Source organism: Nannobrachium achirus (assembly GCF_963921795.1).
Source record: "Nannobrachium achirus genome assembly, chromosome: 20".
NCBI lineage: Eukaryota > Metazoa > Chordata > Actinopteri > Myctophiformes > Myctophidae > Nannobrachium > Nannobrachium achirus.
Window position 1 is genome coordinate 29,505,543 of NC_137827.1, and position 26,154 is coordinate 29,531,696.

General features: G+C 47.2%; 1 protein-coding gene across 1 annotated transcript in view; it reads left to right on the plus strand.

Annotated features, from left to right (window-relative positions):
- Nucleotides 1-26,154, plus strand: part of meis2a (Meis homeobox 2a) — a 132,919-nt gene that overhangs the window by 86,935 nt on the left and 19,830 nt on the right. Inside the window, exon 9 of the mRNA XM_080750064.1 lies at nt 7,941-8,017. Within this exon, the coding sequence (XP_080606190.1) occupies nt 7,941-8,017 (77 nt within the window). The remainder of the gene's footprint in view (nt 1-7,940; nt 8,018-26,154) is intronic.

Genomic DNA, 26,154 nt, shown 5'->3' on the forward strand with positions numbered 1-26,154 from the left:
TTATTTGAGGCATTTCAAATTATTATCATCCCCCAGTCACTATGATTAAAAAACAAATAAGATTCCAATCAATTTAAAAAATGTATACAGTAGGCTATATGAAATGAAACGTAAAGGATAAAATATTGCTGTAAAACAAAAGACATAGACAACCTGCAATAAGCCAAACATTGCCCATACACAATAAGCAATACTCATTATTACAGCCGTTTACAAAAATACTGTTTTTATTGAATTCACTGCCATTATATTTTGCGAAGTATAGATTTAATAGATAGATATTTTCTAATAAACCTGGGAGACAAAAATAAATGGCGCCAAATCGGCAAATGTGTGTGTGTGTGTGTGTGTGTGTGCGTGCGTGCGTGTGTGTGTGTGTGTGTGCGTGCGTGCGTGCGTGCGTGCGTGCGTGCGTGCGTGCGTGCGTGCGTCCGTGCGTGTGCGTGTGCGTGTGTTACCATGGCGTTGGGGGGGTAAACAGCCAATGGCCTGCGATTTCCTGGGAGTCATTATCATGGAATGGGTTTGCAGGACATCGCGACCTCGTGGCCTGGCTCTATAACTCATGTCACACATTGATGATGTCATTCATCAACGGGGTCCACTGGCCGCTCAGGGAAGGGGCTGAGGCTATAGGTGGGTGGATGGGGGAGGGGGAGGGGGCTGCACAGCAGCAGCATTACAGGGACTGGGGGGGGGGGGGGGGGTCGGTGGGGATGGTGTAGCCAAGGTAATGAGTGGGCTGTGGGATGCGACGATGGCGGTATAGCGATTAGGTGTTTGGAGACCAACATCTCCGGTGGGTTTTGTATGGGCGTGTTAAAGTCACAGCAGTGGCATGCCCCACAGAGTGGTCCAGCAGTGGTTATTGTGTAGTAGGGATGGGGCGATATGAACATTTCATGTCACGATTATTGGGACCCAAAAGAATTGCGATTTACGATATTGTCACGATAATCAACATCAACATCCATAATCCTGGGGCAGAACATTTGCCAAAAAATAGCAGATCTACAAGCTTGTAGATCGGTGAAGAGATTGTATCAAGTACGTTATTTACAGGTCCGTTTGACCAATCATAGAGGGTTTAAGTGGTACCGGATATGCAGCTCGGCAAATGAAAGGTGAATTGATTCCAGTGCATGACGACGGAGGACGAAATTAAACCTCCACGATACGATTGTCGTGAGTGTTTTTATTTATCACGATAAACGATAATAGCGATTATCATCCCATCCCTGGAGTGGTCTAGTAGTGGTTGTGGTTATTGTGTATAGTGTAATACAAGGATGGACTCGGGGGCTTGGCACTGGGGGGGGGGGGGGGGGCTAAGAAGTGTAGGGAGATGATGATGGAGCTGGCTCAGCTTGTAATGTTCAGCGACCACAGAGGCCATTACAGCCATGCACTGTCACTGAGCACAGAGCACTGAGCACCATGTAATTTAGCCAACACACACACACACACGCACGCACGCACGCACGCGCGCGCATACACACACACACACACACACACAGCTCGATGCTCAATGACTGGCAGAATATGATCCACCTGTGTGTGTGCGTGCGTGTGCATGCGTGTGTGTGTGTGTGTGTGTGTGTGTGTGTGTGTGTGTGTGTGTGTGTGTACATGCATGGTCATGACAGGGTGTGCAATTTCAGGGTCAGAGTGGTGGAATTAGACAACATTTGTGGTGGGATAGTGCACGCTTGCGCCATTAACAGGCTGCAGCATAATTAACAGAGCCGTTTCGATCGGAGAGAGAGCAGTGCTGGCCTGGACAATAAAAACCGAGGCGCTCATTTCTGCCGTCTAATTATTTATAGACCGACTGCTTTACGTTTTGTGGTCAATCCTCTTTTAAGGATATTGGTCTCGGTGTTTGTAACTCGGACGCATCGATCGGACCCAAAGCCAGCCAGGAGATTATCAATAACATCTTTGATCTGGGCCGTGCGTGTTTGTGTTTTGTCCATTAAATAACCATGTCATCTGTGTGGGTGTGTGGGTGGTTGAGGGAGGGATGGAGGGAGGGGCCAACTCCCAAAACAGCCCCATCAGAACTAGGGATGGGACGATGTGAAAATTTCATATCACGTTTATTGTGACCAAAGAAATCGCGATTTACGATATTATCACGATAATGAAAATATCCCCATCATCCAGGATTACATTTGCCAAAAAAATAGCAGATCTACAAGCTCACAACGAGGCTAAGACATTTGGTAGAGAGTGAAAAAAGACTGTATCAAGTACGTATATTATAAGTATAAGTACATTTTACCAATACAGGGTTTAAATGGTACCGGATATGCAGTTCTGCAAATAAAAGGTGAATTGATCCCAGTGCATGACGGAGGACGATATCACGATATATTAAATCTCCACGATACGATTATCGTGAGTGTTTTTTATCGCGATAAACGATAATATCGCGTATCGTCCCATCTCTAATCAGAACAGACAGACAGTGAATGCCCTGCCTTTGCCCGACTCAATGCATTTTGTTTAACGTTTATTCAACCATTCGTCGCTCCACTCGCTTTTTTTTTTTTTACATGTAATGTTTTTTTTTCTTTCACATCGAGTGATTTACAGTCGTATATTTTTTACTGAGGCAATTAACGTTAAGAGGTTGCTCAGAGGTCTAAATAGCCGTTCTCCAATTTCACGGCTGCTGCAGCCTTGTAACCGCCAGGCCCACCATGCCGGCCTTACTTCTTATGTCAGTGAGTGTGTCTGAGTGTGTGCGCGTGTGCGTACGTGTGTGTGTGTGTGTGTGTGTGTGTGTGTGTGTGTGTGTGTGTGTGTGTGTGTGTGTGTGTGTGTGTGTGTGTGTGTGTGTGTGTGTGTGAATGTGTGCACGTGTTGGCGTGTACCTCCGCTGCCACTGCACACTCCATTTTGTGTGGCTGAGATTTCAGAACCCCGGCTTTAAGGAAAGCTGCCACGACGTAAAGTGTGGGTGGCCTGCAGTCACAGCCATAAAAGGGGTGGGGGGGGGGGGGGGGGGATGGGCGAGAAAGAGGAGAGAGAAAGAAGAAGAAGAGCGGGAGATAGATGAAGATGGGATGAGGGGAAGCTATACATAGGCACATATACAGTACTCTGTGTGTGCATGCGTGTGTGCGTGCGCGCACGTGGCATGTGCAGTTTTATTCATCTACAGGCGTACTTGAGTGTGCACGTGCGTGCATGTCAGCAGGGATGTGGGGGTGGGGTTCGGGGGGGGTCCAGTCTGATCAGGGACGTGCAGAGAATGTTAGAGAGGCAGGGGCTGAAATTTCTAAATGGGCCCTTTTGGGAGAATATATCTAAAATAGCCGACCTCCAAGCTCACAACGCGTCGCAGCTGCGCCACGTTGTGAGCTTGGAGGTCGGCCATTTCCGATGCTTGGTTTCTATGCAGCGAGAGGACAATTCTTTCAACATAAGATGCTGCATTCAAGTTCAGGAGAGTTTGGACAAGGCAATTCTCTTGAATGCTGCCTTCAGGTATGGCATGGAAAGAGCGCATTTGCATTTCTTTCACCATAGTAAAAACTGCATTCCTGGTCTGGAGGAGAGGGCACTTTTTTTTTTACAGAAGGATAAAAAGGGCATGGGGGCTCAAGCCCCCTTTGGCGTCTACGTGTGCACGTGCCTGAGTCTGATGGAGGGACGGAAGGAAGGAGGGAACGAGGGAGGGTGCAGAGAGGGGGAGGGGGAGGGGGTGCGTGGCAGGGCTGAGCGAAATAGGATTTTTTTAGTGTTGTGTCTATGTGCTCCGAGAAGAAGCAAATCTCCTTACTCAGGGGTTTTGTTGCGAGAAGGCGGGGGGTGGGGGGGTGGCTTTAACATCCCTACTCTCCTTGATGAGACATCTTTCTTGTTTGTTCAAACCATTCATTATGTGGTGCTGGTGGACACGCTGTGCCGTTGGGCCCACCGTATTTATCACCGACCGAGCGACCGACCGGGGCTGCAGCGCGCTCCGCTCCGCTCCGCTCTGCGCTGCCTGACACTATGGCGATTGATGAGCCAGGGCCGGGCCGGAGAGAGGCCAACAAAGCCTTAATACAATGTAAATGACCCACTCCCCAATCTGAAGCTCTCCTCTCCTCTCCTCTCCATATCATATCGTCGTTGTCGGGTGGAAACCTTGTATGTCCAAAAGCGTTTGTCTTGTATTTATCATTTTTAAAATGATTTAAACTAGTGAAAACAGCCGATCTACAAGCACACAACGCCTCGCGGGTGCGAGGCGTTGTGTGCTTGTAGATCTGCTGTTTTCACTAATTTTGTGCGACGGCCTTGTACGATGAAGCAGGGCTTTACTTTGTCAAAGAACATACAAATTTGAAACTTGGAGATGCAAGGTTTCCAACCGACAACGACGATATCCAGATTGCATTGTGTGTGTCTCTCTCTCTCACACACGCAGCGAGAGAGACAGAGGAAAGCTCTCACAAGACGGAGAGAGAGCGAGAGAGAGAGAGAGAGAGAGAGAGAAAGAGAGAGAGAGCGAGAGAGAGGGAATTTGTGTGCATACATAGCAAAATCCGGATTGTTAGTTTAACTCTGACACACAAGGGTCAATTTTGACACCCCCAGAGTCAAACTATCACTCTGGATTTGACTGTGTACTGGGTTGTTTGGTCAGTTTTGATTGTGACCAAGGTCAGTTAATGTGGAGGAAGACCAAGGGTGAAGGTGCGAGGGGAGGGTCTCCAAAAGCAAATGTTGGCATGTACTTTAGGGACATAGAAGGACATAGCCATGGGGCGCCCGCTGGCCTACTGGTCCAGGCGCATACCACTTAGGCGTGGCCACATAGGCATGGATGCCTGGCGGCGTCGCCGGTTCGATTCCCGATCCGGACGACCTTTGCCGCATGTCACACCCCGTCTCTCCCCCCATTTCCTGTCAGTCTACCGTCCTATCAATAAAGGCATAAAAGCCCAAAAACAAATCTTACGAAAAAGAAAGACATAGCCATGCTTATACACACACACACACACACACACACACACACACACACACACACACACACACACACACACACACACACAGTTACACAAGAAGAGGAAGAAACTGAAAAGGCTTTGCGTCTCTCCTCGCCAAGGAGATGTCAGCACCTGGCAATAAAAAAAATGTATTTTCTACGTTGCCATTATCATCTTTCCTTTGTTAATGATGTTAGCATATTAACAGAGACTGCATACACAAGTAGAAATCAGATTAATCCCTCGCTGCAGCCCGGGACTCATTATTTGTCCAATCTCGGCCTTGTTTGTTATTAATTGAGCACATTCCTGCGACCATTTTATCCCCCTCCGTCTGTCCTTTAATTAAAAAACGACTGCACGTCGACCTGGAAGCAGGGAAATTCTCCTTTGCCTCTGATATGGAACCTCAATTACATCAGTTCTGCCAGCTGTAAATGGGGAAATGCTTCTTGAGCAAGTGTTATCATTTCAAGTTACATTGAATTCAATTAAGTGAAGTCAGGCTGACATTACCGGGCCCTGTTATGCCCACTTTTAATATAACTTGGAGACGGTAGAAATTTAACCGAATGGATTTTTTGTACGTTTTGTGCTTTCTCAGAGTTACCAATGGATAAATTAAAACAGATTTGTACTGCATAGAGGTTATGAAGGCAGATGTGATGGAAGTAGGCATTTTGTTTATATATGTGCTCGCACTGCATGCACGCATGTACGCACAAACATGTGTATACATTTAGACGTACCACCCCTCCCAAACTAAAACAAGGCATCACCTTTAAAAAGCAACAACGTGCTTGCATCATGCGCACCATAGCGTGCATCTATCTCTTCACCTGCGGCCTGTATGTGTGTGCGCACGCAGCGTGGCGTACCTCTGGCTGCGGCGGTGCTGAATGAAACGCATAGCATCTCGTTTGTTTCGTTTGCGTGCGCCCCCGACTCCTAATCTGGTCCTTAAAGACATCTGTCACCAGCGATCACTGTTGTTTTGTCATGCTTCAGAGCAGGCCCAGAGGGAGCAAGGCAGCCCAAGGTCTGCCATTTCTATCAGCCCGCGCTCTCTAGATTGGACCTGACACAAATGGTATCACCGCAGCCCCAGTCGCCGAATTACATTTTCAGGTAGAACTCTGGGTGATCCTACTATATGGGAGGGGTTTTCACACTCACAGCACAGGGGTGTCGCACCAAATTCTGGGCCCTAGGTGGGTACAAGGATTGACTCACTGCAGGCCCCCCATGAATGTTCTTCATAGGGGGGAGGAGGGTTTAACCCATTTAGACTGGGAACGCATTTTGTGCTTTAACTCTTGAAAAATAGCAGATCTACAAGCTCACAGCGTGGCACCGAGTGCGCTTAAAAAATACATGTATTCAAAGATTTGCACACATTTTCACGGAAAATAGCAGATATACAATAGCGGATATACAACGCTGTGAGCTTGTATAGGCCTATCTGCTATTTTTCAATAGCTAAAGTATAAAATTAATCAAGGCCCCTCCTTCACCTTAAGTTGGGCCCTAGTAACTCACTCAGTCCCACTTTTCCCCCCCTTGTGATGCCCCTGGGTTTCACACTCAACAGCATTGGATTGTGTTTTCACTATGGGACTGCATTCAGTCGCTGGCGCTAAGCGGCACACGCCCCCCACCCTCTCAGACGTTCAAGGAAAGATAAATGTATTCAATGCAAATCTGCTACCCACTCATTCTGCTGCTTGGTTTTATAAAAGGATTCTTAGACACCGGAGTGTCTGTGCGAGCCGCGTTTGAAAGCCCTTGTCAGCTGGTGTGTTTTGCTGTTTGTGTAGCGCAAATGTGTATTTGTGATTGAGTATGTACTGTATGTGGTGCATACTGTATGTTTGCGTGTGCTCTATACAGCTGTGTGTGTGTGTGTGTGTGTGTGTGTGTGTGTGTGTGTGTGTGTGTGTGTGTGTGTGTGTGTGTGTGTGTGTGTGTGTGTGTGTGTGGTGGGGTGGGGGGCAGGGATAGAGAGGGGGGATATCACAGCTGACAGTATTGACAAACTTGTTTGGCCAGCTCTGACAGGTTTAACACTGATTTGTGTGTGTGCATGCGTGCGTGCGTGCGTGTGCCTGTGTGTATGCGTGTGTGCGCGCGTGCATACATGCATCATTAACACGCTCGCATGTCCACATGTGCGTGGACACGTGTGAACTTTGCGTGTTGTTTCCAGGGGCGTAGGGAGGGGCAGGGGTTGGGTGGAGGTCACGGTGTGTAGGTGTTGTCTCGGGTTACACAATGCAACATGAAAACAGGAGGACTCACAGAATGCATGCGTGCAGCCGCCGCGAGGCTACAGTGTGCGCTCCATTCCCCATGTTCCCAGATGGCTGCCGCTGCTGTGTCGAGTGTCGGCGCGCGCTTGCGCGCAAACGTTTATGCCAGGGTTCCCCAATTAGTTTTCCCCAAGGGCCGAATCATGTCTAGGGTACCAAGCTGAGGGCTACTGCATTGCAGGGGGCGACGGTGGCGTTCCCGCTACTCCAGCGACAGTTCAGATATCGTCACTGTCGGGGAGAAACCTTGTATCTCCAGGTTTCAAATGTGTACGTAGATCTACACGCAGATCTACGTACACACAGCGCAGATCTACAAGCACACAACGCATCGCGATGCGAGGCGTTGTGTGCTTGTAGATTGGCTGTTTTCACTAGTTTAGTACATTTTTTAGACGATAGATACAAAACAAACGGTTTTGGACATACAAGGTTTCCACCCAACAATGGCGATATACTACTAGCGTTGTTGCTGCTCTTATACCACCATTATTACTGGGGTTGGTGCATGGGGGCCAGACAGTAGCCCCCCGCGGGCTGCAAATGGCCCGCGGGCCGCCTATTGGGGAACCCTGATTTATGCTAACCCTGTACAACCAAGATGCTGACGACGCGTGCGTCTCTCTTACTGTGTTTGCCCCTGCAGCACCCGTACCCCTCTGAAGAGCAGAAGAAGCAGCTAGCCCAGGACACGGGCCTCACCATCTTACAAGTAAACAACTGGTGAGTTAAGACTCCCTTTCTTCATCAAACAGCCCACCCTCCCCTCTATCTTTCTTCTATCTATCTTCACCACCAGCATCGCACAGCCTTTCATTTTCAAAAAGCCCATCGCCTCCCCCCCTCTCCCCCGCCACCAGCCAAGACGGCTAATACTCCTAAAGTGTGAAAACCGTTTATGTACAGTCAACCCCCCCCCCCCCCCCCCCACACACACATACACACACAACCAATATTTCGTCGTTGTCGGGCAGAAACCTCGTATCTCCAAGTTTCAAATTCGTACGTTCTTTCGCAAAGCAATGCCCTGCTTCATCGTACAAGGCCGCCGCACAAAAGTAGTGAAAGCAGCAGATCTACAAGCACACAACGCCTCGCGGCGCGAGGCGTTGTGTGCTTGTAGATCGGCTGTTTTCACTAGTTTAAAACATTTTTTAAAACGATAAACGCAAAACGAACGGTTTTGGACGTACAAGGTTTTCACCCCGACGACGACGACTTGCAGCATTATTACTGTGTATAAGCTAGCGGGGATGTTCCAGGTCTTATCGGGCAAAGTGTTCCGCCGCTAAGTCACCGGGCTTTGTGCTTTGATACACATGTATACACTGGGATATATTTAAGGGAGAATGGGAGATCATAAGCCACACAACCCAAGCCACAACCAACACCAGCACGGCGAGGAAAGGCAGACTGACTTCCCTTCCACCCCCTTTCCCATTTTACACATGCTATATGGTGGATTAAGGTTTTGGTGGTCTGGCCAGCAGGCTCTTTGTAGATGGCTTAGCACATAACTGGGGGTGGTGGATTAAATAAAATGATCACAGAAGCAAAGAAATGATACAGGAATTACTTATCAAAATACTAGCCCAGGTTTTATCTGCAGCTTAATTTTGCTCAGTACATTCTCGGGGTGATGTTCAGATTAATTGAACTGACAGCTTCCTTTCAGAATTTCCGGGGAAGGTATTTGCACGGATTTCAGGTCTTACACAAACTTAATTATATGGAACCCCATTTTATCATTCTAATTCCATGTAGCGGGGGTTCTATTTACAAATGACAAGACTCTGCCTTTTATTCACAGCTTTCCTTAATATATTTATCAAAGCGGGGTTCATTTACAAAGTGCTCTATCTGTTGGGTACAGGCAGGCCCACATTAACGAAGCTTTTAGGTTTATCAGACTTGCAGGCTGACAAGCCACCCGAGGGTCAATTGATTTTTTGGTGCCGTGATTCATTTTTTCCCTCATTTTTCCTGGATCACAATGAGAAACATGCCTGGAGAATTAGCCTGGTTTGTCTGCCTTATCTGTCACCCCCCCCCCCAACTCTCTCTCTCCTCTCACCCTCCGTCTCTCTCATTCTCATTTTCTACCCCCCCTCTCTGCCTTCTTTCTTTCTTCCCCCCATCCTAGCCGAGGGAAGTCAATCTCTCCCTCTCTCTCTCTCTCTCCCTCTCTCTCTCTCTCCCCCATCATAGCCGAGGGAAGTCAATCGCTCTCTCCCTTTCTCTTCCCCCATCATAGCCGAGGGAAGTCAAGCTACTTAAATTGGCCACAGGAACCGCTGTTATCAGACTTTAATGCACCCTACAGTGTGGATAGCATTTCAATTACACCAGTAACCAAAGATTAGCCCCCGCTAGCCTGTTTCATGCCTCCACGCCACCGTTTCGGGACGCCACGCCACCTTACCTACAGGAGCAGAAAATTGAGTTGCCTTGCCTGTGTCATGGTGATTAATGCAGAAATAGTCTGCTAACCTGGAAGGAATGAGAGAGAGGGAGAGGGAGAGAGAGAGAGAGAGAGAGAGGGAGAGAGAGAGGGAGGAGGGGGAGAGAAAGAAGAAGAGAGACAGTAGACAGATATAGATGAAGAGGCGCTCTCACAGGCTATGAAATCCAAGCCCTGAAATGCTTCAGATCCGTTTATAAAGAGCCTGAAAGATTCTCTCGGTGGGACACATCCTCGTCTGGACCACGTGCACACATGCACACATGCAAATGTGGGCACTTGCACACACATACCGTATACACCACACAGAGCCATGGGCCAATACACCTATACATTGCTCTTGCACCAGCTGTGTGTATTCACAACTTTCACTCTGACGTCCCTATTTTGGGCATGTCATTTCTAGGTGATTTTTTTGTTTGTTTTTGTTTTAGAAATCTTCTAAAAATATTCAAAGAGTTTAACCCTCCCTAAACCAAAAACAGCAAAAATAGCAGATATACAAGCTGACAAGGCTTCGCATGGTGAATATATGCATGTACTTGGGCTATTTACTCCACAACAAAGTATATAGGTGTTAAGTGGTTAACAAAAAGGGACCATACCTATGTTCCCCAGGTTCTATGTTTCCCATTTCCCCCCACAAAAAAGGTTCTATGTTCCCCGCTTTCTTAGTGCCCACACCATTTCCTGCATTTGAGTTGGGAACATATACCTTTTTTTGGGTGGGAATATAGAACCTTTTTTGTGGGAGGACGGGTGGGGAACATAGAACCTTTTTTGTGGGAGGATGGATGGGGAACATAGAACCTGGGGAACATAGAACCTTTTTTGGGGGAGGTTGGGTGGGGAACATAGAACCGGCTGAACATAGAACCTGGGGAACATAGGGAGGACCCCAACAAAAACACAACAGGAATGTGTTTTCATAAATAAAGTCATTGGAGAGGCATTGTGTCCATCTATGTGTGGTGCGTTTCAGGGCGGGGTGTTTGGGGCATATAAGGGATACTGTCGGCTCGCCTGGCAGACTCTGCCGCGTTATTGGCTGTTTTACGGCGAGGGAGAAAGATGAGACACCGACAGGATGCTCCGAGGTAGTTTCTCTCTCTCTCTCTCTCTCTCTCTCTCTCTCTCTTTCTCTACTTCTTAACTAGGCAAGTCGTGAATGGGAGTTAAATGTCTCTTTGTTTCGGTCGGGACCCTCTCTTATCCCCCTCCGTCCGTCCGTCCGTCTCTCTCTCTTTGGTTTCTGGTTCCAGTGGCTACTGAGATGGTCCACCCAGGATATGACAGCCCGTCGCCATATGAAATTCCTGTTAGAAAAAAAAAAAAAAAAAAAAAAAGGCCCCTCAAATTCCTGGCTGGCCCCATGCATTGTGCTGCGCTTCCCTTTGATGCACGGCCACTGCCGCGTTACTGGCCCAATGAGAGAGAGAGAGAGAGACAGAGAGAGAGAGAGAGAGAGACAGAGGGAGGGTGGGAGAGATAGGGGGAGAGGAATACCGGAGGGAGACAGAGAGAAGGAGGACGAGCGGGGCGGGGCGGGGAGGGAGGGCGGGGAAGGCCCGCCGTCTTGGGTTTCCAGAGCTCTCCCTTGGGGGAAGGATGTGCTGAATCAGGGCTTTGTCCAACGGCACAATCACAGCCCAGGGAGGGCACAAGGGCGCTCTGTGTGCACTGTCAATGGACGGCGCATCTCCCTCTCTGGGCCCGACCGAAAAACCTTCCCCCTAACCTCACCCCAACCTCCACCCCGCCCGCGCGCGCGCCCTCCTCTACCTGCGGTCCACCTGTACCATGTCAAGTTCTGAGTCTCCGTCTGTCTCTGAGAGTCACACGGTTACGAAGTGATACATTATTATCACTATGGATTTCGCTGTGTACGCACTAAATATGAATAAATATCGTCACTGTCGGGCAGAAACCTTTCATCTCCAAGTTTCAAATTTGTACGTTTTCTCGCAAAGTAAAGCCCTGCTTCATCATACAAGGCCGCCGCACAAAGGTAGTGAAAACAGCGGTGCAAGGCGTTGTGTGCTTGTAGATCGTCTGTTTTCACTAGTTTAAATAATAAAAAAAAAAATGATAAATACAAAATGAAGAGTTTTGGACATATATATAAACTTTATTACAGGCTCATGGCCCACATGGTAAGGACAATACAACACATAAGAGAATAAAAATATAAGGTTTCCACCCAACAACGACGATACACTCTCTGTAGAAAGCGGGCCCAGCTGCTATGACGAAAGGCTCTGGCTCTGGCGTCCACGGCCAGGGCTTCTTCACCTGTCCGACTAAAAGCGACGCTAGATCATTTGTGTCATCATTAGCTCGCAGGCTCACCTGTTAGTATACTAGCAACCCCCATAATACCCCATTAGCGCTGTGACGTTAATATGGAACCAGAGGAAAAGGTTAAAGTACACACACACGCTCACTGCACTGGTGGTGGGGAATGGATGAGGACGAGGGCTTAATAATTATTCCTTAAACAGTAGCCTCGATGTGTGTCTGTGTGTGTGTGTGTGTGTAGAGTGGACGCGTGTATGCGTAAGAGTGCATGTGTAATTAGTGGTGGGATGGTGCGCCGTGTGTGTGTCAGGACGCCATTAGTTGACCATTAGGTAGGGCCGCGTTGTGTTTGCTCTGCTGTACATTCAGACGGGCTGGCGTCAAATGGGAGGCGGGAGCGGCCCGACACTTAATTGCATTTGTTTTAGATTGTGGGAGATGCGGGTGAGGGCTGTGTCAGGGCCGCATTTTGGGTTCGGCGGCATGAGTAGGTGAAACGGCGGTGCCAGACTCGGGGGTTCCACGCCCTCCAATCGATGGAGGGACGGGCCTGGATGTGTTGGATGGGTGCTGCTATCTACTGTATCTGGCTGTATGAGCTGTCTGTCTCAGCAGCCCCTGATGTTATGCTATCAGTCTGGGCTAAATGGGGCCTGACCGTATCCTTTCATGTCTCAGCGTCGAGCCCAGCACGACGTGCCCTCTCTCACTGCCATAAACACACACACGCCAACCACCGCTGCCATTATTTACCACTGTGGCGCGCACGCACACACACACACACACACACACACACACACACACACACACACACACACACACACACACACACACACACACACACACACACACACACACACACACACACACACACACACACACACACACACACACACACACACACGCACACAGAGACACACTCACGCAAGCAGGGTTATTACATGGGCCTGAGAGATGACTCCGATGACAGATGACTGAAGAGAGAAACAGCGTCTAAAAAAAGGAAGGAAATCGTCCCCTCATTATTCCCTCATCTCACAGGCAGCCAGTTGGCCATTTCCATGGCGGAGAGGGGGGAGGGGGGAAGGGGGAGGGGGGGCAGAGGTAAGGATACAGAGGGAGAGAGGGAGAGAGAAAGAATATATTATTTCTCGCCGTCTATAATGACTGACTGCACTGCCACCAGAGCACTAATAACAATACATGAGGGCGCACGCACACACGCACACATTCAGATGGAAGGGAGAGGCCCTAATTAGCGACGGAAAGGAATACAATGAGTGAGTTATTAAGACACAGAGGCGGATCTGGGCCAACCTTTGCCCCCCGTCGGAGCACAGGTCACTTGATAAGGGAGGGATATCCTCTGGCTGGCGGCGCCGAGCGGCCCCGTGCCCACCGGAGACACCAAGCGGACCACGTCTGCTTGGACACGCGGTTTACTGTTTCTGTGTATGCAATCTCCCGCAAGAGGACAAACTCCACTTGAGATCATCATATTATAGCCATCGTAGGAAGACAGTGGAAGACACATGACTCCTCTTTGCCTTTCCTCGAATCCTGCCTGTTGAGCTCTGGAACTCTCTTGAGAGCGTGCGTACCCCACACCCACCCCCTGCAAGCCTTATTTCACCACCACCACACACGCACACACACATTTGTATTACTAGAATCGTGAGGACATCAACATATTAGGACTGCATTGAAAATTGCTGAATGTAGCTGAAAGAATATAGCCGAAAAAATATCTGATCTACAAGCTTTTAGATCATCTATTCTTTCATCTATTCTTTCAGCTATTCTTTCAGCTATTCTTTCAGACATCAAAACACAACTAGTACAAAATATGGAAAACTCTAAAACCCTAACCCCTGAACCTGACCCTCTGAATGTCAAATCCTATAACCTCAACGTGAATCTTTTCCTAATTGTCCAAAGTCTGAAATATATATATTTTTAACCATAAAACATCTATTTCTCGTGTGAGGACCAGGAAAATGGTCCTCACAACGTCTAATTGTATAATTCTACTACTATACTTGTGGGGACATAGCCTAGTATAGTCATGTAGCAATACAAGTACAATACACACACGCACACGCACACGCACGCACACACACACACACACACACACACACACACACACACACGCACACGCACACGCACACACACACACACACACACACACACACACACACACACACACACACACACATATGCTGTATACACACGCACACAAGACAGACCAAGCATTCCCAGAATTGTAGTCACAGCTAGGGCGAAGGCTGGATTCACATGCAACATCTTATTAGAGAACAGAACGCTTGCGTCTGAGAAAGAGAAAGAGGGAGCCCAGGCCAAATTTGTTCCTCCACTTTGCAGGCCGTTTTCCACCCCCCTCTCTCTCCCTCTCTGAGCCGAGAGAGACACGTAGGAACAGTGCCTTTTATGATTTTTATGATTGTTTTATGATCCTCTGGCTTGGCGTGCAAGCCCATTATATGAAATGCAAAATAACTAATATTTTCCAAATGTAACATAAAAAAATATTAAACAGGCCCGAGAGCCTGCTTTTTTTCCCCCGCCTTTTTTCTTTTTTAATATTCTCACAAGTATCTAAGTATTTTGAATTTCTACACAGAGGCATTTGAGTTCATTTAGTTTACTTCATGCCATATCTATGCCTGATCCTCTCTCCCTCTCTCTCTCTCTCTCTCTCAGTCTCTCTCTCTCCCTCTCCTTTGTAATGTCTCTTTCTCCCTCTCTCTATCTAATGCTGCCTTTCTGCTTCCCTGTGCGGTGGGCTAGTTGACAGAAGTTGCGGGTTATCCGTCTAACTTTGACCCAGATGGAAATGTCAGGCCTTTTTTTGGCTGCAACCAGGGACTCCCAGCAGTGGCCATCTTATGCCCCTGGCTTTCTAAATATACAACACGAGAGAAGAGAGGCTGTGGTTTAGTGTGCACGCGTGAGTCTGAGTGTGTGTGTATGTGCGTGCGCGCGTCTGACAGATAGAGAGAGTATCTGGGCGCTGCCAACCCCGCCATCGTGATCCCTCTCATTTAGGGACCGCTAATTGGCAGTTAATTAGCAGAATTGACTCTGTTGTCAGATCCCAAGTGCCAGCCCCCCCGCCAACACCCCCTACCCACCACGTTCATTTGATCCGGCTGCCTTCATGATGCCGCAATAATAATAATCCCATTTTATCTGTTTTGGAGGGAGAAACACATTTGGTAAAAAAAAAGAAAATACGAAAAACATATTGAGATCACTGGCAGGGAGGAGCAGAGCAGAGTTGTAAAGACTAACTGTTCTACTAGGTTTTATTTGTTTATCGTTTGGACGATTTCTTAAACTACTTGAACCCTTTGCGCCCCTATTCTGGGGTGAACATTTGGGAAAAACCATGTCAACGTTACATGTTTTGAGTTGTTTTCGACAAAATGATTTGGAGTTGAGGGGGAAAAAGGTATACAGTCCTACTCAAAATAAGTTCAGGTACGCATCAAGAGAATACATTCACAGAACAGTCTAGGTCAGTGGTTCCCTGATGGTGTCTTGTGGTGCACACCAATGAGGCTATGGGACCAGGCATGCACCCTAGATGTACCATGGGATTGTTGCGACCGTAGGTCGCAGTTTACTGTCAGAACCAGCACAGCTTGTCCGTACGGGTAACGCCTGACACTGCAGTGGTTCCCCTGACACATCACTGTGACATCACAGGTGACATCACAGTGATGTCAGATACTCAGGGCAGGGATAACGCCTGACACTGCAGTGGTTCCCCTGACACATCACTGTGACATCACAGGTGACATCACAGTGATGTCAGATACTCAGAGCAGGGATAAAACCTGACACTGTGGTTTCCCCTGACACATCACTGTGACATCACATAAATGGGCATAAACAGGTGACATCACAGTGGTGTGGCTGGTTCAGACAGGGATCTCCATGTATGGGCATAAAAGGGATTGTATGTTGTGATTACATGGGAACCACTCTATGCCCATATATGGAGATCCCTGATGTCATCAATATTAAGCTCATATCTAACAGGACTTAATATGGGAATGCCCATGGAAGACACCACATTTCTGTTATCTACAGTAGTGTTTCTCAAGGTTTCACATTTCAAGGTTTTGGTTCCATTTGTACACTGTCAGAGTTACAGACTTGTATTGGTCAATTTAGACCCCCCCTAAAGGAACCCACAGAGTCCCTGGAATCCACTTTGAGAACCACTGATCTAGAGTGCTGTAGACGAGTACCAAGAAGAAGATGGTCGTACTATTTTGCATTTGTGTTTCTGCGTTCACTATAGCATCATCATCTATGCTTTCTCTAATATCGTCATTGTCGGGTGGAAACCTTGTATGTCCAAGACCGTTCGTTTTGTATTTATCATTTTAAAAATGAACTAAACTAGTGAAAACAGCAGATCTTGTAGACCGGCTGTTTTCACTACTTGTGTGTGAGGTTTCTGCCCGACAGTGACGATATTGTACAATACATGCATGAACATGTATTGTACATGTAGTGTAAGTCATGTTAAGATGCTTGGCTGTGATAAAAGAGCTGGTAAAAGAGGCCAGCGCTCCTTCTTTGGACAGTGGTAGCATGTTGGGTCATAGGCTGGCAGGGACACCCAATGGGATCACAGGGCAGCCTTGTACAGGCATTATGCGAGTCCGGAGTTATGAAAAACAGGTGCCTCTTTAAGAAAATTGGCACAGTGGGCTGATCATACAAGAAAAAATAAAATGAAAAAATAAGAAATGTTTTTCCTGTTACTCAACTCAAGCCTTTTCCAAGGCTGTGAAATTCTCCCAGCAAAAGGCAAGAGAAAGAAGCCAGACAGGGCAACACAGAGGCTAAGAGCAAGTGAGCAAGAGAGAAAAAGAGAGCTAGAGAGAGAGAGAGAGCAGCATTAGAGAGAGATGCCGAGATGGGAGGAGGGAGGTCTTTGTACTTCTCTGCTCCTTTTGGCTCTTTTATTTCTCAACGGCTTGGTTTTATTGGTGGATCGTTTATTAACAAGGGCTCTGCGTTTGAAATGAAGTTGAGCCGCGTTTGCGTGGGCGAGCCTACTTTTTTATTTTTTATTTTAAGATGGTAATTTCTGTTCTAGGGTGGAGAGAGAGAGAGAGAGAGAGAGAGAGAGAGAGAGAGAGAGAGAGAGAGAGAGAGAGAAAGAGAAAGAGAGTGAGAGAAAGCCGTGAGAGAAAGAACTCAAGGAGAATGAAAGGGGGAAAAGGTTAATTTATTTCATTTGCAGGTACAGAGCTTAAAGAATAAAAAACACGTTTAAAAAAGGGGGTCAGTGAGAGAGAGAAGGTAACGCGTAGGATACTGTTTTCGTGAACAAGCAGCCTAATGCACGCGGGCAGCCACAGTAAGCCTGCCAGAATCTCCCTGTGCCTGGGGCCATCTGTGAGCAGAATAGCAATTTTATTACTTTGTCATTAAACCAATTTCACAGCAGTATTGTTTGTTAATGAGCAGCCGCAAACGAGTGAAGATGTCACGTACTGGAATAGCAGCAAGATTTGTGACCCTGTCTCCCTGTGCCGTTTCCCTTCGCCTCTCTCTTTCTCTCAACCTTTAGCTCATTCTCATTCTCCATGCTATTTCCACCCACCCACCGTTTTGCTTAACTTCTTCACTCTCTTTCTCTTTCTCTCCCTCTCTCTCTCTCTCTCTCTCTGCCATCCTCCCACCACTCCAATATCGCCTTACCCCTGTTATAAAGGTCCCTGGCCCATAAAAGGGGAAACTGCCAAAAGATAAAATGCTAAGTCTATACAGTCAAGTCTGTGTTTATGAGCTTCCATTTGCCTTTAGAGCTCATTGGGACTGTCTAAGGGCTTTCAGGGCGTGCAGCTGGAGAGATGGGGAACATTGGTCTGTGATGTGGCTCGGAATCCCATCAATGGCTACCAATGGCAAAAACCCAACACAAAGATAGTGCATCCGAATAAGTGTGAGTCACAGATATCACATTGATCATCGGGTTGGATTTGTAGAACCGCCCCTCCACACACACACACACACACATTTTCAAATGATATGCCTGTCACGCTCATTGCTAAACAGTATGAGATACACTCTTGTAGACCACAAAATGAACAGAAAAAGAGGAATTGGAGCAGAAAGAACCACAAGTACAAAACCTCTAGCTTGAACAGTGGCCACAACAAGAAAGAAAACAGCAAATGATCGTGAACGAGGAAACGGTGTTAAGCCTTCAATTCTGTGAGAGAGGAGGAATGCTGACCGACACGCACACGCACGCACACACACACACACACACACACACACACACACACACACACACACACACACACACACACACACACACACACACACACACACACACACACACACCCCCCAAGAGGTGTTGTCTCCCAGCCAATCACGTGAATCAATACAACAGCCATTCTGTCACAACTCAGAACCTTCACAGCAGCCAGCCACAACACAAATCACATTCACATCAGCCTTCAATTTTGCGGCCAAAAACACTGAACACTGAAAATGATTTGCCACCCAGCATTTGGGCCCCGATACAACAGCAACAGAGCAACAGCCCGAATCAAATATGTACAGGCCTGCACAGCACTGATGGCAGCCAGCGGGACAGAAAAATATGGTGCCTCCAGTACCTTTAATCAGCTCTCCTTAACCACTTAATACTCCTCGTTGTCGGGTGGAAACCGTGTATGTCCAAAACCGTTCGTTTTGCATTGATCATTTTAAAAATGACTTAAACTAGTGAAAACAGCCGATCTACAAGCACACAACGCCTCACGCCGCGAGGCGGTGTGTGCTTGTAGATCAGCTGTTTTCACTACTTCTGTGCAATGGCCTTGTATGATGAAGCAGGGCTTCGTCATACAAATCTGAAAGTTGGAGATACAAGGTTTCTGCCAGACAGTGACGATATACTGTACGTCGCTGACTGGGGTACCACAGGGCTCTCTACTATCCACTGCTTTTTTCTCTGCACCAAATCCTTTTGCCGAAAACAGCCAGTTAGTTCACAAAATCTGCTATTTTCCCCGGAAATGTGAATCTCACTGTTGTTGTTTTTTGTACCAGCACATACTCCGCTAAATAGCGCTGCTTGTGTTTGTGACAGCTGTCGTGAAGCAATGTGAAGTATCTCTGAAGCCCAACTTGGCCCAACACAAAGTCTAGGCATCTGAATAGGAATGCTAAACTCAGGGATCACATGTTAGCCATTTGAACCCTTGCATCCCTTTTTGGGGGGGGGGGGCATTCGCGTAAATAGCAGATCTACAAGCTCACAACACATCACAATGCAATACGTTGGGAGCTATTGTTTGTTGAGGGGGGGGGGGGGGGGGAAGAGCAGACCAAGTGCGGTCAAGTTGACTAAGTGTAGAGAGTTTAAGTGGCTAGGTGATGTCCAGGGGTCGGAGTTTTAGGATCCATAGGGCCCCCGAGCTACACTCATTGTAGAGACCCTCCTCTGTAACCCAGACACTCATTTTAGAGAGAGAGAGATGGCCTCCTGGCCAAGAGGTGTTGTCTCCCTGCCAGTCATGTGAATCAATACAACAACAGCCATCCTGTCACAACTCAAAGCTTCCAACAAAAGCCACGACACAAAAGATAAACATTCACATCATTCTCCAAATCCATAGACAGAAATACCGTAGTCACTGAACGTGATTGATTGCAACCCAGCCTGAGGGCATCAAAACAACTGTAATATTGAGCAGCAGCCTGAATCAAACCACACAGCCATAGCACGCTCAATGACAAGTGCAGCGGCACATGGAAAAAAACTGCCTTTACCTTTAGCTGTCTTGACTGTGCAGCAAAGTCCTTGTTCAGATCTGCAAAATCCACTTTGTGCAGTAAAGTCCCTCTCAATTGACATCAAGGTGAGATGGTCGAGCAGCAGCAACATGTGGTCACTGCATAAATCTTTAGGATACTTGTGGTAGAGATTAGCAGCAGTTTCTCATGCTCGTGTGCAGACTGCAGAGGGAGGTTAGATAATCCAAAAACAAACTGAGCGTCACAGTCTAACAATAACGTGTTGTACTGTTGTAGGTGCTTCTTGCTTTCATCCGCCTCTTTATACTCTTATGACAATGTTGAGTACTGTTTAATGTTTTTTTCACTTGGGCCTCAAGTGAATCATTCGTTCTGAAACATTTCACCCAATTAACAGCATTACACTGGTACAGTTCTGGTGCATGTACTGTACTGTACAACAGCGCTTGTTCTCTCCAAACAGTTGCAGTTGTTCAGTAATAGTGTTTATTCATGCAATCGTCCAACCGGCTCTCATTGTCTTCGATGCATCCCATCCAACGTCCTGCTCCAGTTTGCCTCCCACTGAGTGCGACCAATCTGCCAGCTGGAGTTGTTGGACAGAGAAAGTGACGTAGATGGCCTTAGAATGTGTGACTACACACCTGTTGTGCAGCAAGCTAATCAATGCACACAGCCATCAGCCAAACCACTCCCCCTCCACACACGCACACATGGTGACATCCACTAGTACTTATGAATCTGGCTTTGTACAGAAATAAAGACAACTTTGAAGGAAAACCTGCTGGCCTCTGTCTCCTGAACCCTTACATAGACCAATAGCAGCTCAGCAGCAATACGACACAGAGCTCCCGTTAGCATATTTGCTCATCATTGGTGGTAGCATTGTACAAGATATGCATATCAACACTTCACCCACTAGGACACTATACCCACTTCAGAAAGGCACCTGCATTAGCACATCATTGGTGCTTCATTCACAAACTGCACACCTACAGTAGTAACTTGTCATCCATAGCCACAGGAAAGCCATGCCGTTAAAAGACCCTGTCCTGTTTTAATAGAGGAGAGGAATGAAGGGAGAAGAGATGGCAGGGAGTTCTGCTGATAGCCCAATGTTAATATGTGTGGAGAGTGGAAAAGCATTAGACACAAACAGGGTCAGAAGCAGAGGTTCAGGTGGAGGCCCAACCGGATCAGACAACCTGACAGTGTAGATTTGGAATAAATTGTTTTATCCGCTGAGAGAGGAGATAGCTGCAGTGTGATTGTGGGTTAGCCACACTGCTATGTGTGTGTTGATGCTGATGTGTTTGGGAAGGCTGAGGGACTGGCCAAGGAGCGCTGTTTTGTTGTTTGTCGCTGTTATTTTGTGGGGGAATGGGGGTTCTAATATCTGCTTGGAAGGGGCCGTCAAAATGACAGGGACTGTCAATAGTTGTATAGTGTGCGTGCATGCATGCGCGCATGAATGTGTGTGTGTGTGTGTGTGTGTGTGTGTGTGTGTGTGTGTGTGTGTGTGTGTGTGTGTGTGTGTGTGTGTGTGTGTGTGTGTGTGTGTGTGTGTGTGTGTGTGTGTGTGTGTGTGTGTGTGTGTGTGTGTGTGTGTGTGTGTGTGTGGAGCCAGAGAGGACAGGAGTTCCTTCTTTGGCTGATCTCTTTAAACTTGGTGAACCTCAACAAGGTATTTTCTCTCCGTCCAGGCATGCTCTCTCTCTCTCTCTCTCTCTCTCTCTGATCATAGCAATGTGTAAAGAAGCATGCCCCTCTTACCTGTTGTTGGACTGGTGTCATATTCAAAATAACCTGTCTCCACTGACCTATTCCCAACCCCCACTTGACAGCACACACATGCAGAAAATGAGAGAGACACAATCATATTCTTAACAACTTAACTGTGCCGTGTATTATTCTTAAATATGCATGCATGCGTGTGTGTGTGCGTGCGTGCGTACGTACATACATACGTGCGTGTGTGTGTGTGTGTGTTGGCCTGATGCCCTCTATAGCTTCTGAGGTGCAGGCCAATAAGCCCATCATCACGTACGCTGTAAAATCCTGCGTGTTAATTTAACTACGACCCCTTTGGGTCCATCTGTACACTCTCGGAGTTAAACGAACGGTTAGGATTTTACTGGGTTGGACCCTATGAATCAGTACAGCCTTTGTTTGTTTAAGCCACGCTCTGCCTCAGTTCAGACCTGTTATGGGTGAACTATCAGTGGTTGTGGTGCCAAGCACAGGGAGGGAGGGAGGAAAGGAGGGTTGATTTTGTCGACTAAGACTATGACAAAAAAAGTTTGGCGACTGTGTTTTTTTCACTGACAAAAACGAAATAAAAACTAAGCTGTGATGACTAAAACTAAGACTAAATATATTGACAATTTCAACTAAAAGTCTAGGGAGGGACTAGTGGAGGAGAAAGTAATTATATGTTCGTTTGCTCTCAGGTGTTGCAAGCTGAAAATAGCAGATCTACAAGCTCACAACGAGTTGCAGCGCGACGCTTTGTGAGCTTGTAGATCGGCTATTTTCAGCACGCAACCAAGTGTAAAATCAGTCATTACGATGCCATCAAGGGCTGCCAAAATACATTTTTGTTGACTAAAACAACTGTAGATTTAGTCGACTAAAATCTTATGATATTTAGTCGACTAAAATTAGACTAAAACTAAAACTTTTCAGTCGACTAAATTATGACTAAAACTAAATGCCATTTTATTCAAAAGACTATGTCTAAAACAAAATCAAAATTTGCTATCAAAAACAACACTGGGAAAGGAGACAACGAGGGAAGCAGGGAAGGAGAGAGGGAGGCAGGGAGTCCCAGAGCCTCTCAGTAAAGACAATCCGCTCCTAATTGGAACGCAGCCTGAAATCTTGTGAATATCAAACCCGGTAATTTGCAATTTGGGCGAGGTGATAAATAAACGGTGCAACCCACTGCCTTCCCACATGCACGTGCGAACGTGCGCATACATGCGCACACACGCACACACACCCTTTGATGAAGTTATCAGAGGTAGCTGGAGGAATTAGCCAGTATTAGTCTGTACTATTATGCATATCAAGACTCTGTTCAGAGATAGAAAGATAGAGAAAGGGAGACAGAGAGATGCAGAGAGGGGGGGAGACAGAGAGATGCAGAGATGGGGGAGACAGAGAGATGCAGAGAGGGAGGTGGACGGAGATGGGGGTGGGTGGGTGGGTGGGTGCAACGGGGAGTATATCACTCTAATCTAGGATTTCTCTCTCACCCGGCCTTATGAATATTTATCTCCTCCCATTACCAACAATGATGTTTCAATTGGAAGTCACAGTGTGTATATGTGCGGTGCAGAGAGAGAGAGAGGTGGGAGGGGTGGAGGGGCGTATGCCTGTAGCCCCCCCTCTAGTCATATCTGCTCTATCATGTGCCTTGTTATAAGGAGCCTCCTCCTGTCCTCACACCATCATTAGACACTTTCACTCTGGTGGCCCTATTTTGGGCATGTCATTATAGGCACGATTTTTCACATTTTATTTTTTATAAATTAAATATTGAAACTTTTTCAAAAAATAGTAGATCTACAAGGTCACGAGGCATATTGTGAGCTTGTAGAGATACAATTTCTTTACATTTAGAGGAATTTGTTTTCAGGAATTTGAAAGAAAGAAGGAATACAGTTAGTTACCCCATCTTGCAAAATGATGGCACATGTAAACATGTAAAACCTGTTAAGTTACTTATATTGACAACCTTGAGTACATTTCCTAGAAAATGTTAAATTGTTAATGTTAATTTCAGGTTTAAACAAAATATCTACCAATGCGCGTGGGTGGCGCAGTGGTAAAAGTCCCTGACCACACTAACCCCACACACACTTTTCTGTTTTGTCACTGCTATCGTATGCTACTGATTCACCTGCCAGTGAGGAGCCCCCACCGGGAGGTCGTAGAGCCTTCGTCCTATACCCCTCCCGCCCAACACTCCCTGCTGACAGGTGCCGCCCCAGCCCGTGGGTTTAGATGCAATGACCAATATCACTGTCCCCGCCCGGCTTCCCTCCTCCGAACACGAACCACATGTTCGCATAGACGCCCGACAAAGTCGGGTGCACCACAGTGGATTCGAACCCACAACCTCCGTGGTGGTGGGCAGGGACTTTACCACATGCGCCATCCAAGCACCAAAGAAAAGAAATCGATTATTTTATCTGAATCGATATTCTTTTCATCATTGATTAGTTTGAAGTGTTGCACAACATGTCACATACAGCAGTGGTTCTCAACCTTCTCAGGCTGCCACCCCCAAAATAATCATATTTTAACTGTAGCACTAAGAGTTGAGGCATTACATTTTGTATAGCGGTTCTATTGTGAAAATAGATTGGCTATTTTCACAATTTCTGCCTTTAATATTTGACAATTTGGACAATGTTTCATTTGTCATTTTAGAGTTTGCCCTTAAATCGTCAGTTAAGATCAGATACCCTCTATACACTTAAACTTTATGTTGGTTTGTTTACTGTTGAGTGAGAAAACAACGTTGCACATTAAGTTAATGTTCTGGGCAGTGGCATGGAGCTCCAGTGTAGAGGACTGAGGAGAGCTCCAGTATAGCTGGCTGTAGGCCACTAGGACTCATCCATGTCCCCTGGTCTGGTCCACAGAGTCACCGCTGCCACTGCCAGCACTGCTCTCCACAAACAACAGCTATTTATATCACTGCTGCTGGCTTTTCATCCCTAAACTCTGGGTCCCTGCGTCTGTAAGCCTGTGTGTGTGTGTGTGTGTGTGTGTGTGTGTGTGTGTGTGTGTGTGTGTGTGTGTGTGTGTGTGTGTGTGTGTGTTATCACATCCAAACTCAGATTAATTATTTAATAGAGAAGTCAGAGGTAGACTGCCAGCATCTGACCGATGATTTTCTCGTGCACACACATGCAAACACACACACACACACACACACACGCACATGCACACACACACACACACACACACACACACGCACACTTCCACAAGCACGCAGACACGTGACGGTAACGCACATCGTGGAAACGCGCACTCGCGCGCCCCACAGAGACAATGATGAGAAGATGATGACATCCCAGTGGAACGCTGTAGTGGGAGAGAGAATCCCCCTCCTCACACATGTCACACACATACACATACACGCACACACACACACACACACACACACACACACACACACACGCACACACGCACACACACACACACACACACACTCCAGTCCCGTATTCCCCAATAGTCTGGCTCTTAAAAAGCAGGGGAGCAGGGAGTCTAAACCCAGGCATTAGGGGAACCCAGGCAGTCGATCTGGCAGGTTTAGGTGTCACTTTTTAATTGCTCAAACTGCTGTGCATTTTCACTGCCCTAAATTCATGGTTAATAGCATGGGAGTGTGAGAATAAAAAAAGCAAGGGGAGAGAGAGAGGGGGTGAGAGGGGGGGTAAAATGGGGGCACCTTTCCACCTCCCTCCCTCCCTCCCTCCCTCCCTGCCTCCCGTTGGCTCTGTTTTCTGTCTCCTGCCAATGCTTTTGAGATTCAGGAGCGTATGTGTATGTCTAAGTATGCATACTATGCGTGTGTGTGTGTGTGTGTGTGTGTGTGTGTGTGTGTGTGTGTGTGTGTGTGTGTGTATGCATGCGCGCTCACAGATGTGTACAACATACGTGTGACCGTGCACGTGCGTCTATGTGTGTGCAGTGTGCATGCGAGCGTGCAGGCGCATCCGAGCATACATAGTGTGTGTTGCGTATGGAGTATGGATATGGAAGCCCCCTCTCTGCAGGCCCCTCTCTTCTCTGTTAGCAACAAGAGAGCTGAGCCCATTAGAGTCTCATGAAGGAGAGAGAGAGAGAGAAGAGAGACGTTTGATATGAAGCAAAGGAAATAGATTGGCCTTGTTTCCTCCTCAGCTGCAGACACGCTCGTCGCCGAGACCATACAGTCAATTGACACTCGATTTTGTTTGAAATATCATGCCTCCGTCGTGTCGTTATCAGCGTCCCCCCGGTAATCCACAAAGCCACCCCTTGTCTGATATCTGACAATGCGGGATTGAGTTGGGGGATATCTCACTCGATTACCAGGAACAGAGCGGGGTGGGGGGGGAAAGGAGAAGACAGAATAAAAGAGAGAGAGAGAGAGAGAGAGAGAGAGAGAGAGAGAGAGAGAGAGAGAGAGAGGGAGAGAGAGGAGGTGAGGAGTAGTAGAAACATATCGTCGTTGTCGGGTGTGAAAACCGTGTATGTCCAAAACCGTTCGTTTTGCATTTATCATTTT